Source organism: Diabrotica undecimpunctata, chromosome 2 (genome assembly GCF_040954645.1).
Source record: "Diabrotica undecimpunctata isolate CICGRU chromosome 2, icDiaUnde3, whole genome shotgun sequence".
NCBI lineage: Eukaryota > Metazoa > Arthropoda > Insecta > Coleoptera > Chrysomelidae > Diabrotica > Diabrotica undecimpunctata.
Window position 1 is genome coordinate 157,972,668 of NC_092804.1, and position 13,818 is coordinate 157,986,485.

Below are 13,818 nucleotides of genomic sequence, written 5' to 3' on the forward strand. Positions count from 1 at the left end.
TATTTCTTTTAGATGATGACGTGGTGGTTCACCACTTTCATGGCACCAGCAATAAAACAAAAGGTTAACAGCTTACCAGGAGTTGAGTACCTCTATGCCGTAATGTCTCCAGACCAACTAGAGATACCTGCATTTATTACCGAGTATGACATGACTGTAAGTATCGCATATAATATCAATACCCTTAATTTTTATACTTGGCATTATACATTGTGCTCCAACGAAAATTTGACCTCCTCAGAAACTCAAAAACCAACAGTTTCTTCAAAAAAAAAACACGTCAATTTGTATTGGAAGGGGGACGATTTTTTATGCAAAATTCATATTCTCAAATGTAACCCCTTATTGTACCGCAGCATCAACCCCCCGTTTTTTTTAAATAGCAAGTGTAGTCGAGTGGCACATCATTTGAAAGGTATTTTTTTCTCTACATGACACTCTATTTTTTGTTTTTCTCCCGCTGCGCTGTCCAAACTTACTTCGCGTTACCTTTCCAACATGCATTATAAAATATCTTTTATTAGAAAAATTGCGTGCCCTGGAAGCATTAACTCGATGCCTGGAAGGTTAGAACCGGCCGTAGGAAGATTAACCCTCTATTCAAAGTGCTATCGGGGCGATCTATAATAAACAAACATTTATAAACTTTAAATTATCAATAGTAATAACATTTTTGTTTTTTTTAGATCAATGGAATCAGATACTTCCAGCCCGTGACAACATAACTGTGGGTCTAACGGCCCTACCAAAGCAAAAAGTCTAGTATTAACCATTTCCTCCCAGGTGATAAGTCGCAATATATTTTTCAACTAGTGCTAAAGAAATAAGTTGTGTGTGCCAACTAAGAAAACATATTTTAGAACAATTAAGTGTTGAGCGCATCAAATCATTGTTCAGCAGAGTAGTATAGTACTTTCCATGTCATTATATGTACGGACGGCATTGTCGTAATCTAGACAGTACTTGTGATATAGAAAGTCTATGCTGCTCGAAAATTAAATGGCTTTGTTAATTTTTGTGAGAAAAATAATCAAAGCTATAGTCAGTAGCATATAATCTATGTCTATCTAAAAATATAAACAGATTCTATTTCAGTTCCAAAGAAACGGTATATTCTTCTGGAACTGAAGTCTGTCATGTATTTTTGATAACCATTTACTGTGTGTTTTATTTAACAGAGATCACTCACATAAAGAAACAGGGTTAGTTTTTATCATATATGACAAGTATCTGTAGTAACAGAATAATAAATATGAAATACTTCCAAGTTGTTAGTTCTATACATGTGCAGATTTTGCATCTTTTATTATTTGACACAGCTATTTACCTAGAAATAGACAAATCAAGTGTTCCATTAATAAATTTGTAAATTTTATTGAACCATTTGCTGCAGAAAAAAATTGCAAAAAGTTTCATAGAGAACAAAGAACAAATATTTTAGTTCTGACAAATATCTGTTCTTCTTTATGGTTTTTCACACGGATATTTCACTACGATTCTTAGTGTCCCTATCTTCCTTACACGGTTATTTCTTTACCTTACTTATCTGATCAAGTCTTATAGACGCTTGTTACACAATATAATTCTGTTTTGCTTACTATCGTCCATATTCTTTGTCATCATCCACATGGATGTCGCCATTTCAAGAGAATGGTTTCTCTCCTAACTTGTTAGAGTACGTTCATAACGAAGAACATCGCATCGTAATCTCGCCTAGCAATGACAGTGAACGATCGCATTTAAAATAATGCAATTTTACCTATCGATCGATAATATGGTAAGATCCTATGGTTGGAGCGAAGGTTGGCGCTTTCTCGTGAGCGCCCACTAAGAAAGAGTATATAGATAATCAAAAGACAAAATAAAAACTATATTTAAAAAAGAATCCCATTCTATTATTTGTTCATGACGCGTTTCACCACACTGTGACTTTAGATTTTACCCTATAATTAGAATTTATAAATAAATATTTATTGCAAGTTTATTATTGGAACGATGAATCGGGAACAGATAATACGAAATAACTACAAACTGCACTTCTATGACAAAATAATTAAGAAATACCTTTTTTTTAATATGTTGTAACACAAAATTATTTTTTATATATATATATCAATATTTGTTATGCGTTTTATTACAGGAATATATTTTATAGTGATATAGATAAATAAGACAAACAGTAATACTCCTACCTCATACAGGATTGTCACCTGAGATTTCAGCCTTGAAGACCATCCTAGTGTGTGGTATCTACATAAATGCTTAAAAGTGTATAATACCGTTAAGTTTGAAAAAACTATTTAAAAAACTATCATGTCTTATGGGCGTTTTTAATGAATTGTTGAAAATTTTTGATTTATCAAAAGAAGAAAAAAATCGCGTAGGATTAGTATATATCTATTGTCGTCTCTGTTTTTGAGACGATATTGTATTTCTTGTGCTAAAATAGTTTATACTAATTTTAATACTATTGTCATTACGTTCATATTTTGTTCCACCGACGATTACGGGACCTTATTTCTACTTATTCATATTAATCAATTAAGAAATCCCACATTTAATCATGATAGATTATTGGGACATACGTAAGTAAGTCATAGTTTTCTGTTTGGCATTTGATGTTTGTCTAGGTCATGTCTAGATCGAGACAGGTCCCATCAGACACTTAGACCTCCTAAAGCAGGTACGGTGTATCACTGCTATCTTTGGACTAGACCCCTAAGGACCTGGTCTTCGACCTTTCTGGGTTTCCTGGGTGCTGAGCTCCCATATCTGCTAGAATCAGCAGCGGCTCCCAATCTAAGCTCTTTCTGTCGTTTCTAAAGTCTAATACTTCAATAAAGTTGTGGACTTACAGAAAGTCACAAGTCTCTTTAGAGGTAACTCCCACATTTGGCTCGGTTCCGTAAAGTCCGAACCTAGGATCTACCTCCTCTGATAGGTCAATGCCTTCAACTTCCATAGGACATGTAGGAAATTACATAGACGGCACTTTGAGTCATTCAATCCAAGAAGATGTAGAGAAGCTGCCTGAGTCTACTGTGGCCAGTAAGTATGATGACAATCTGAACATCTCATACGGTTTAGAAGGAGAAATTGGGCTATAAGACTTTTGGGCACTTTAATCAAAGATTAGGGTCCTCACAAAGTGCGTTCGTTCCCTTCCGCACCTGAGTGTTCCGGTACCAATATCAACTTTACTTTATTGGTCAGCGCAACATCAGCCAGTGCTCTCTTGTACTTACGAACCAGCTTAAATCAGACGTTGGATGCTTCCAGAGCCTTTTTTAGAGCGTTTTTTTTTATATAAAAAGTGATTCAAAAATTTTTCTTTTATAGCTGAAAGCCCTTTTCTTAAATTAAACAAATGGTACTGCATGAAAGGCTAGATTCGAAAAATACTTGATATAAATAGAATAATCTGATACTCTCATGTAAACAGAGAAGTCAATATATCATTAACATTTGGATCGATCCTTAAGTACAAGGATAACATAATGCCAGACAGAAAAGTTAAGTACTGTATAAGCAATAATGCTCTGCTAGCGCTATTGCTTTTCTACTCTCATATATTTATAAACTTGAAATCAAATCTATTAGTCGGTGTGGCAGTTTCATATTTTATCATTGTATCAGATCTCACCTTGTTTTTAAATATGTTGTGTTTAGTGATTTATACTTTAATTATAAGTTTATTACTATAATAATTTTAACTCTAGTATGTAGTACATAACCATTGTCAGCATTTTACAGAAATCAGCATCTAACCTATCTTATTATAACCTAACCTATTATCATGTGATGAAATCATAAATATATAATACAAATAGAATGACTGGTGCTATATAGACGCGTTCCACCAGTGCGACAGAGAAAACTGATGCAAAGCAGTCCCTGTATCTCTTTCTATTGGGCCGGAGTTATCGACCACGTGACCTTCTCATTGGTCATTTAGGTCACATGGTCGATAAGCCTGACAAATTAGAAAGAGGGGAACGCACTGGGGAACGAGCATGTATTGCAGCTATCAGTTTATTTGTAAAATATGTCTATGAATGAGTTCGTTTATTATATTTAATTTGTTAACTGTCAGAAATGCAGAAGAAGGTAATGATATGATAATGAAGATTTTTAAATTGAGAACGCAAACATTAATTTTGAGAATTCCTAATAGCCGTAATAATTTTTTAGAATTAGCAAACTGTAAACATTCATTAATTTCTAAAACATTCTTACAAATAGAATAAAAACTATCACTACCAAAAACAATGCCTTAATAATTTTTAACCACCAAGAAAATACAGTTAGTAAAGTGTTCAAGATTTGTTCGTTAAAAGAAATTCTAGTGATGGAATCATAATATAATCGATTCAATTTTTATAGTGATTTTTGTGCAGTCAGTTATCTTTTATTTATGATTAATTTCTATAGATAGATTATACAAAAACATTTGGAATTAGAAGTGAGATTACATCCAAAAATCTTTAGGATAGCTGATTCTGTAAAATGTTTTGCTTTCCTCGTATCAATCCTCAAATCTATGACATTCCTAAGAGTGCTATTGATAGTCACATATATTTTTTGCATACTAAATCTATTATATTTAATTTATAGTGCACTATTTTTCCAAAATCATAGTTCTAAGTAAACAAAATCAACTTTTTAGATGTCCGTAAAAGCCGGACGACCATTCGGTAACATTATCGTTGTTGCTGATTGTAAGTCTAGTAAGTTAGTAGTCATATGAAGAGTATCTCAGTATAATTAACGAACATTAGTGTTACTCACTCTGTACGCAGCCAACAACCATACAAAAAGGCGCCATACAAGGTATTTTATTTTGTATTTCGTTGACGATGTTTTTACTTTCAGAAGTGAATAGCTTCTAAGTGAATCAACAGATACCAATCATAAGGATAATCTGAAAATAAATCTGAAATTTATAATTTACAAATCTTCTTCAATAAAAAATGGTACACGATCCGTCACAGATAGTACGTGTAAACATGACAAACGTAAAAAACTGTTTCTACGTACCTACTATTTGCGACAAATTATCTAATACACGTCTTGACATGCAAACGTCGACTTCAAACGTCAAATCTACACAACTGATAGTAATAAATACGTACCATTAAGCACATCAATCGTAAAGTTTTTCAAAATTAGTGAAGCACTAGTGTTTGTTTTATTATACTGTGGGATTATCTTGTTTTCGGTTTTTAACATAGTTGCCTATATAGTAAATCGTTAAAAAATGTATGTTACATGCAAAATATTTCTATTAATATTATTTTTTTAATATGTTACGATTGTAATAAATGAGATTACTTAGCGACTGTTAAATGTGTTTTGATTTTATATACAAGTTGTAATTCAATAATAATAAATTATAACGGTTACTCATTGAAATCACGTACAGGGTGTTCAAAATTGACAAAATTGTAGAGTTTAAACTTTTAAAGCATGCTAATAGTAGTTAAAGTTGTGTTCTTTTTGATATTTGCTTTTCTGTTGTTTTTTACATGCTGTCTGTTTGTCTAAAATATACAAGAAATATATTTTGGAGATATGTCAACTGTGCGGTGGAACCTGCAATGCTTGTGGACCATGGGCCTGATCAATCAAGTATGTTTCCAGTTGCCTCGATCAATTGCATGCTCTATCCAACCGCAGAACTAGGTTAGATCATATCTTAACACATGTCGTTCAGACACGTTGGTCACGATATTCGTAAGCTTAAGTTTGTAAGCCATCTTCATCACCCTTCTGCAAACATAGGTTAAATATGTCCTGCATTGCACAGTCTCGTCTTCTTCACGAAAGTTGCTGTGTAATGGTAGCAGATGAATAAATAAAACAGAATGGAGCTCTAAATAAAGAAGAGAACTAGATCTAGATTATTAGATCCTGGTGAAATGAAGTGGACGAAGTCCTTATGTGGCTTACCTCAACGTATGGCTTAATAAATGACGTAAAATAGAACAACAAAGAAATGGAAAAGCCAGTGCAGTGCATATTGCAGATACTGCAATAATCTGTTATGTAGTGTCGATCACAATATTTATTATTATTATTTCAAGCTTGATGGCACATCAAGTAATATCATATGTTATTACATTTCACTCAGCAGTGTTGTTCGCGATAATTGGTCTTTCTGTTTTTTATGTCATTCTCCTGCAGACATACGTTAAAAATGTCCTACATGCGACAGTTTTATTGTCTTTACTTTCGTAGAATAAATGTATGATTTGACCTCTCCGTATCCTGAAATATAATAGGTCTTTGCGGATCATATTGCTCTCCAATTCTAGAAACTAGTTCTAGTTTTTCGAACTTAGTACTTTCGAACACTATGCATATATATACATAGTTTTTGAAATGTTGTCGCTTCTCGCATCTTATGCGTCATTATTTCTTGTCGTCTTCTTTGGAGAGTCCTCCACTTTCCATTTCCATCTGAATGTTTGAAACCTATTTGCTTCGTGGGATTCCTTGTTTGTTTTTTTGTGTGGGTTATCCAATTCCAAACTTTTAATACTATTCGTTATTTTTCCATTCACGTAGGTGCCTGAGCCATTTTAATTATTTTACAGCTAGGCTCAAGTAATGAGGAGAATGAGGTAATAAATTGTCTTAAAGAAAAGAAAAAATTTCCAAGTATCTATGCGTTAAAGTACTATTTTTTTAGGTTTATTTATCGTATGGCATATAATAAGAACACATAATTAAAAGTCAATATAAAACGTTACATGAAATATTACAAACAAACATCTAATGTATTATTAATATAGTCTAAAACATTTTCGGTCGCATTCAGGAACTCGTCGAAAACTCCAGGGAATCGCCTTCGGGGGCATTCTTCAACATTCTTTTTGTACTTTTAGTAGTTTTGTTTGTATTTTTACAAGTAGCCACAGCACAACCCATCATTTTAATCTCCATTTATTAATGTGGTGGTTTTGTAAGTTCACAAAAGAAACAACAAGAAATTCTTTAAGAAAAGCCTGAAATATCAGATAAATTTATATTGTTGAATTAAATCCCAACGTATAAATAAACGATATATTCAAACGGAAGGCTCAGAATTTCGGCTGAAAAGGCTCGGTCGAATTTAAGATTTTTTGTAGAGTTAGTTAATGTTACTCAGCGATGTCATGCTTTAATATCTAACCAATCCCGAAGTACTTACACCGATGACGAAGAAACACGGTCTTTTATCATGCGCTCCGCTGTATTTATGTTTGACTTTCTGGACATGAAAATGAAATTCGTTCTCATGTGGACATTATCGTTTTGCAATGCACACTTCAATTTCAGATTATCATAAAAGAAACCTAAATCCAGTTATAACCACTTTGGAATAACTAGTTACTCAATACCGGCAAATCAATACGATATTTCGAGTTATCATACTTAATTATTTCCAGTTAAAATCTACGGTCGTATTTTCAGATAGGTTCATTATAGGTTTCGCTTTTCAAGATATAACTTAGATTTAGTGAATACATCTGCTAATTTTTAAGTTAAAACTCTCAGTGACTGTCGGTATAATATTTTACAGTTCAAACATATTTTTTATCAAAAAATTCTATATTTTGGATTGTAAATTTTACACACCCTGTACAAAAATAAGTTGATTTAAACCACAAAATATACAATTTGCTATTGCAAATAAAGTGAATTCACAAACAGCTTGTGTTTTATTCATAAATTCCACCTGCCTCCTCCTTTTTTTAAATAAAGTTTATCTAAGCATTTGAATTAGCAGCATTCTCTGCTAAAAGCTCGAACTTCCTAGCGGTATTAAAGTAAAACTAATTCATAATATTTTTTTACTTGATTAATTTTTTACTATGATTTGTTCAGAAATTTCGTCATTCTTACTCCAATTTAAAATTGCAGATTTAAGAATTTATACATTTTAATATAAACTAATTTATAACAGCGCCCTCTAACGAATAAGCGGTAAAGTATTCCGCTTCTTAAAATATAAAGTTCTTATAAAATTCACTAGAGGGCCAAACTAAAAGAATCCAAAGGTAATAGGTATTACAAACTGGGAAAAATGTATTAATATTAACAAATTTCAAATCATCTCCCTCTGGGCATAAACTATTTAATCTATTTAATATCCTTGGTATATAAATAGCTATTATATCCTTGTAACATGTGTAATTTCCAATATACACACATTAAAATAATATAGGGGACAAAAACAAAATGCGAGATTAGAGAAGAATTTCAAATAATTTATTTTAAACATTTTTAATAAAAAGTTATAAACAAGTATCCCGAATATAAAATAAACATTTTTTCTGAGAATTATATAGCTCTTAAAAAATTAAAAGAGAACTTCACAAGTCAAAAAATGGTAACAAAAAAAAAATAAAAAACTAATTTGTTGCCCCTCAATTCTGAACAAAGTAGTCATTAGGTTAAGTTAGTATAGTCTATGCCTCCACGCCACGGTGGTTGATTACTGTCTTACATCTGTAAGGCAAACTCATGATCAGATGTTCAATGTCTTGCTGCGGTATTCTATTCCACTCTATTGTAAGGCCCTCAAACAGTTACTGTCTTGTATTGAAGGCAATATTTTTTTGTAAAATGCGTTTGCCCAATATGTACCATACATGCTCAATTGGGTTTAAATATGGCGATTGTGTAGGCCATGGTAAAACCTCGATTTCATTATCTTCAAGGAATGCTCACAAGACTCTGGCAGTTTGATGACGCGCATTGTCGTGGATTAATTAAAATTTGGGACCAGCTTGTTGTACAAAAGGTACAACAATAGGTTCAGGAATAATATCGCGGTAGTGTGTTGCATTTAGAAACCGTTCCAGACAAACGAGATTGGTTCTTCCATCAAACGTGTATTCATTAGGTGATGCCACTTCATATCATTATACTACCGCCTTGCTGTCTATGAACCTAATGCACGGTGGCCAATCACCACTGCCAAATGGTCTCCAAATTCTTGTTCGTCTTGTATTTGGTGCAAATCCAAATCGAGATCATCTTTGTTTCTATGTAGAGGCCCACTCACGGATAACCCATTTTGCGTGTTCATGCCCACTGAAGTCGATAAGCACGATTTACTCTGGATTACACAAGCACACTTTCTAATGGTTTGACAACTTAAAAAGACCTGATGGGTCTCTTTGTAGCATCATTTGTAACTGTGATGCAATTACAGTGCAATCTCGCAAAGCCTGTAACCTAATAAAACGGTTTTCAATCTGGTTATTTATCCTTGTATGGCCAGTATGACGTTTTGCAACATAACCAATTTCTTTACACCTTAACTACAAATGATTAATGACACTTATTTTCATGTGGGGGACCTCAGCAACGTCTCTTTATTTTCTGTCAGCTTGAATCATCCCGATAGCATGCTACTGTGTTACGCGATTTAAATGATGCCTCTTCATTATTGAGAATTACAAAACTAAATAAAAACCTACATAGACATCGAAAATCAAGTACCAATAAAGAAATATTTCGTTTTACCTTATAGACAAAAAACGCATATCGAAGATTTGTTAAAGTTTTTAGATTCATTCTTATCAGCATTACCGTCCAAGTTGATACAATAATCGACAAAACAACAAAAAAGATTAAAAGCATAAATTCATTTTTGTATTGCAGCTAACATTGATTCTGATGAGTGTATATACACGATAGAGTAAAAAAATGATCGTGAGTCAGAGGTATATCAGATCATACTTTATATTTAGGTGTTTGGTTTACATGCAGGAAGTTTATAATTTTAAAAATTTATTGAGTGACTGTAGATGGCAATTGATTGGATCCCCGCATGCAACGGGCAAAATTACTAGTAATTTTATAAGCATTCGAATGTACCGTAGATTTTCTACCGGACAAACAGTGTGACTTATCCTAGCCTTTTATATAGATAGATAAACCGTTGCTTATAAAATTTAGCATCTGCCAAAATTATTAGACTGTCAAACTAAGATATGCAACCAGTAATACCTTCGTAACACATTCAACAAACTTTTTTGGCTTCCCTGAAAAATTTCTTATATTTTTTAAATTTCCCCTTAGTTATCATGTATGAAATAAAAATCTCTTTCCTTATCATGAATTTGACCCCTAACTGAATTTCTTTGTTGAAGATATTAATTGCCTTACAAAATTTTTCCACCGTGTGATCCTCAAATCTACCGCATCCGCCTTAAAACTGACTATTTAACAAATTTCTGTCCCCATACAGAAAATGACGATTTATCAGTGAAAAGGATATTTTTTATAAAATTATTCATTTATTCATTGCAGCTTCACAAAACTCCATTGTATGAAATTGATCTCCAGGAAATAACTCCTGAGTTTTCGAATATTATGTGAAACTCTTAAAGCCATATTTTTTTAAATTTTATTAACTGTGGTATGCAAGACCTCCAACTTCTCGGCGACACTTCTAGAGTTATCCACCTCAATGGAAGCACAAATATTTTTTATCTCTCCTTTCGATTTCCTGCTGTCTTTCCCGAGACTATATTTTCTTTTGTGACATTTCATACAATCTTGTATAAAATTATGTATTTCAAAACTTTACAATATTTGTAATTGTGTGTCTACAAGGTATGGGCACAGAATAAATAATAATCAGAATTCCCCCTCTCAGATGCCGCCTTTGAAGTTTGTCAGCACGCGATCGCCATATTTTAAACAGAAACATAGACTCCAATTCAGAAATTTGTGACAAGCTACGACAGAGCTGTAATTTAAATTTTTAGATATTAATAATTTAGTACATTTGAAATAATTTAGTTTATTCTTCAACTAAAAGTACGAATAAAATAGTGCATATTATGTCTATTCGCGATTGAAAACAAAGTATCTGACCTCTGGCGGAATAAATTTAAACTACTAAAAGTGATATAAACAAACCAGACAGCTGTTTATTTGAATAGAATTATTAAATTTTTTTAGTAAATTTCAGCATTATGACCACGTTAAAGTATTTTAAATCAAATCGATATTGTTCTGTTCCTCAATGCAATTCAAGATCAACAGAAGATATTTCCCTATTTCTCTTTCCTAAACTGGAAAACTTGAGGAAAAAGAGGAAATCAATAAAAAGAAAATACCACTATCATTAAGTCAATAACATATTGGGAATGCATAATTTATTTTCACATATAAATAAAGAAATAACAGTAATACAAATACTTACCATGTTGGGATAGTATCATGAGGTTTTTTCCTCATGATTTATTATGGAATCTTTTAAAGACAAATCATGTGTTATGATCTTTTCTGACAGGTGATTTCAAGTTAAGGTTGATTTTATGTAATCAAATGAACTATCTTACAATAAAGTCAAGTTCAAGTTATTTATTTATGTTAATATACAATAAAGTACTTACAATATGTCAAAAAATAGTATAAAATAAAAATTAACATATTAAAAACATCAGGAATAATATAAAATAATGCATATATTAGTAAGACAAACATTACACAGAACATTATACCAAAGAATATAGACGCTTATAGAAGCGTCTACATTCTATAGGTATATATGCGAATAATTGTGCATACCGAAATCAGAGTAGGAACACTCGTAATACTGTTAATCTTGATTCCACATCAATATTGTTCTGTAGTAGTAATAGAGTGACTATAAATAATGATCTAGATCAGTGGTTCCCAAACTTTTAATCTCGCGTACCACACACGAAATTATAAATTAGTAGCGTACCACTGAACTGTGGTAATCTTTAAAAAACCTTGAAAATGGTAAAGTAATAAAAACTGCAACAACTGTTTATAACAACATTATTATTTATTAATTATAGGAAAAAATACAATATACTCAGTGCGAAAAATGATGCTGCATGTTCCAGACAAGAGAGGAAATATCTGGCTCAGTTGTACTTAATTTCAGGCTCAAATTAGTGTCTATGTTAAGCTTGTTACGATATTTATTTTTTATTATCAACATAGCAGAAAATCCGCTCTCACAGAGATATGTGGTTGTAAATGGAATTAGAAACAGTAATGCTTTTCTGGACAGCGATGGATATTTCCTATCAGAGATTCCATTTCATTTACACTTAAATTTTCACGAACACTATCCAGATCTGAAACGAATGGGTTCCTTATCCAATTGAACTCCGAATAATCTTCTTTAAAATATTCTTCAAATATTTCAACGATCATTTTGCTGCGATTTTTGATGTTATTGATCACAATTTCACTCACTGTAAGTTCATTTTCAGTTATAAAATTTTCTAAATTAGGAAAAGATGCTAGGTTCTCATTCGACAAGCTCTTTTCAATCATTTGAAATTTTTTGATAAATGCTTTTTTTTTTTGTCATTTACTGAAAATCTATTTGTAGATCTACCTTGCAAACTTAGATTTAAGTCGTTGATGCGATTGAAAATGTCTGATAAGTAAGCCAATGATATAAGCCAGTGTTCGTCTGTCAGCATGTCTGTCATTGCGTAATTCAAAATCAGTCCCCATCAGGAACAGCTGCACCTCAGAACGTAACTGGAATAATCTTTTCAGCATTTTGCCTCGCGAAAGCCATTTAACCTCTGTATGTAGCAGCAACTGAATATGGTCACTGCCCATTTCGGAACACAAGTTTGAAAATAAACGAGAGTTAAGTGCCCGAGATTTAATAAAATTTACCACCTTGATTGCATCTTGGAGAACATTTTTAAATTGTTCGGGCATTCGTTTTACTGCTAACGCTTGTCTGTGTATACTGCAGTGCATAAAAGTACAATTCTTAGCAACAGATTTTACTTTTGTGGCTACACCTCCGAATCTACCTGTCATAGCTCGAGCGCCACCAGAGCAGAAGCCAACGCAATTCATCCAGTCAAGTCCATTTTCAGCAAAGAATTCATCCAGTTTGTTGAAAATTTCATCCGCTGTAGTTCGTGTTGATAACGGCTCACAGAATAAATAATCTTCCTTAATTGTTTTATTTTCACGTATATACCGCACGTAAACCATAAGTTGAGCATAGTTCGTTACATCTGTACTCTCATCAAGTTGTATCGAAAAGAAATCGCTACTTTTTACATGATTGATGACTTTATTTTTAACATTTGATGCCATACTGTCGATCCTACGTTGAACGGTATTATTGGACAGTGATATCAGTTCTAGCTTTTTAGCTGACGCCTCACCCAACATACAGGTAACCATATCTTTTGCTGCAGGTAACAACTCTTCGCCAATTGTGTGAGCTTTTCCTGACTTTGCAATTCTTAGGCTGACTAAGAATGATGCATCTACTGATTTTTCGGTACTACCAGTAAATGAAGACATGACTTTCTTAGTGCTTTTCATTTATGTTAATTTTCGGGTGAAAAAATCCTTCGGTTTGCTTACTAATGTAGAATGTTTTGTGTTAAAATGACGATTCAGTAATGAGGGTTTCATACTTTAATTTGATAAAATTTCAAAGCAGATGACACACTGAGGGCGTGGCTCATTATTTACATCCGTCACCGTAAATTCAATATTTATGTATTCTGGGTCATATTTTCTAGTAATTTTTCGAATTTTAGTAGGTATTTTATCTTCTTGAATTACCGCACAATCTGGCTCCGAAGTGGAACTCGATGGTAAAGAATTTTTAACATCATCTTGAATCACTGCACAATTTAATTCTTGAGATGAACTTGGTGGTACATTATTTTGAGCACAAGGTCTTTTTACACTACTAAGCCACTTATCCATGTTAATTCAAATATATTAAACTTAACTTAAAACAAATTAGATAGGTAATTTGACGAATGCTAGCTGGTTGGACGTGCGTGC

General features: G+C 32.6%; 2 protein-coding genes across 2 annotated transcripts in view; one reads left to right on the top strand and one right to left on the bottom strand.

Moving 5' to 3' along the window:
- Gdap2 (ganglioside induced differentiation associated protein 2) overlaps positions 1 to 7,694 on the top strand; it is a 269,331-nt gene extending 261,637 nt beyond the window's left edge. The window contains exons 11-12 of the mRNA XM_072523847.1: positions 13 to 156; positions 687 to 7,694. Coding sequence (XP_072379948.1) covers positions 13 to 156; positions 687 to 725 — 183 coding nt within the window. The 3' untranslated portion in view covers positions 726 to 7,694. The remainder of the gene's footprint in view (positions 1 to 12; positions 157 to 686) is intronic.
- Positions 7,695 to 12,378: 4,684 nt separating this feature from the next.
- Positions 12,379 to 13,323, bottom strand: LOC140433967 (zinc finger BED domain-containing protein 5-like). Its single transcript, XM_072521938.1, has one exon. It carries the CDS (start codon positions 13,321 to 13,323, stop codon positions 12,379 to 12,381), a length of 945 nt encoding a protein of 314 aa, XP_072378039.1.
- Positions 13,324 to 13,818: the final 495 nt, after the last annotated feature.

What these genes read in the sequence shown, in the direction of transcription:
- LOC140433967 (XM_072521938.1), bottom strand. Translation starts at nt 13,323, where the DNA reads ATGTCTTCATTTACTGGTAGTACCGAAAAATCAGTAGATGCATCATTC.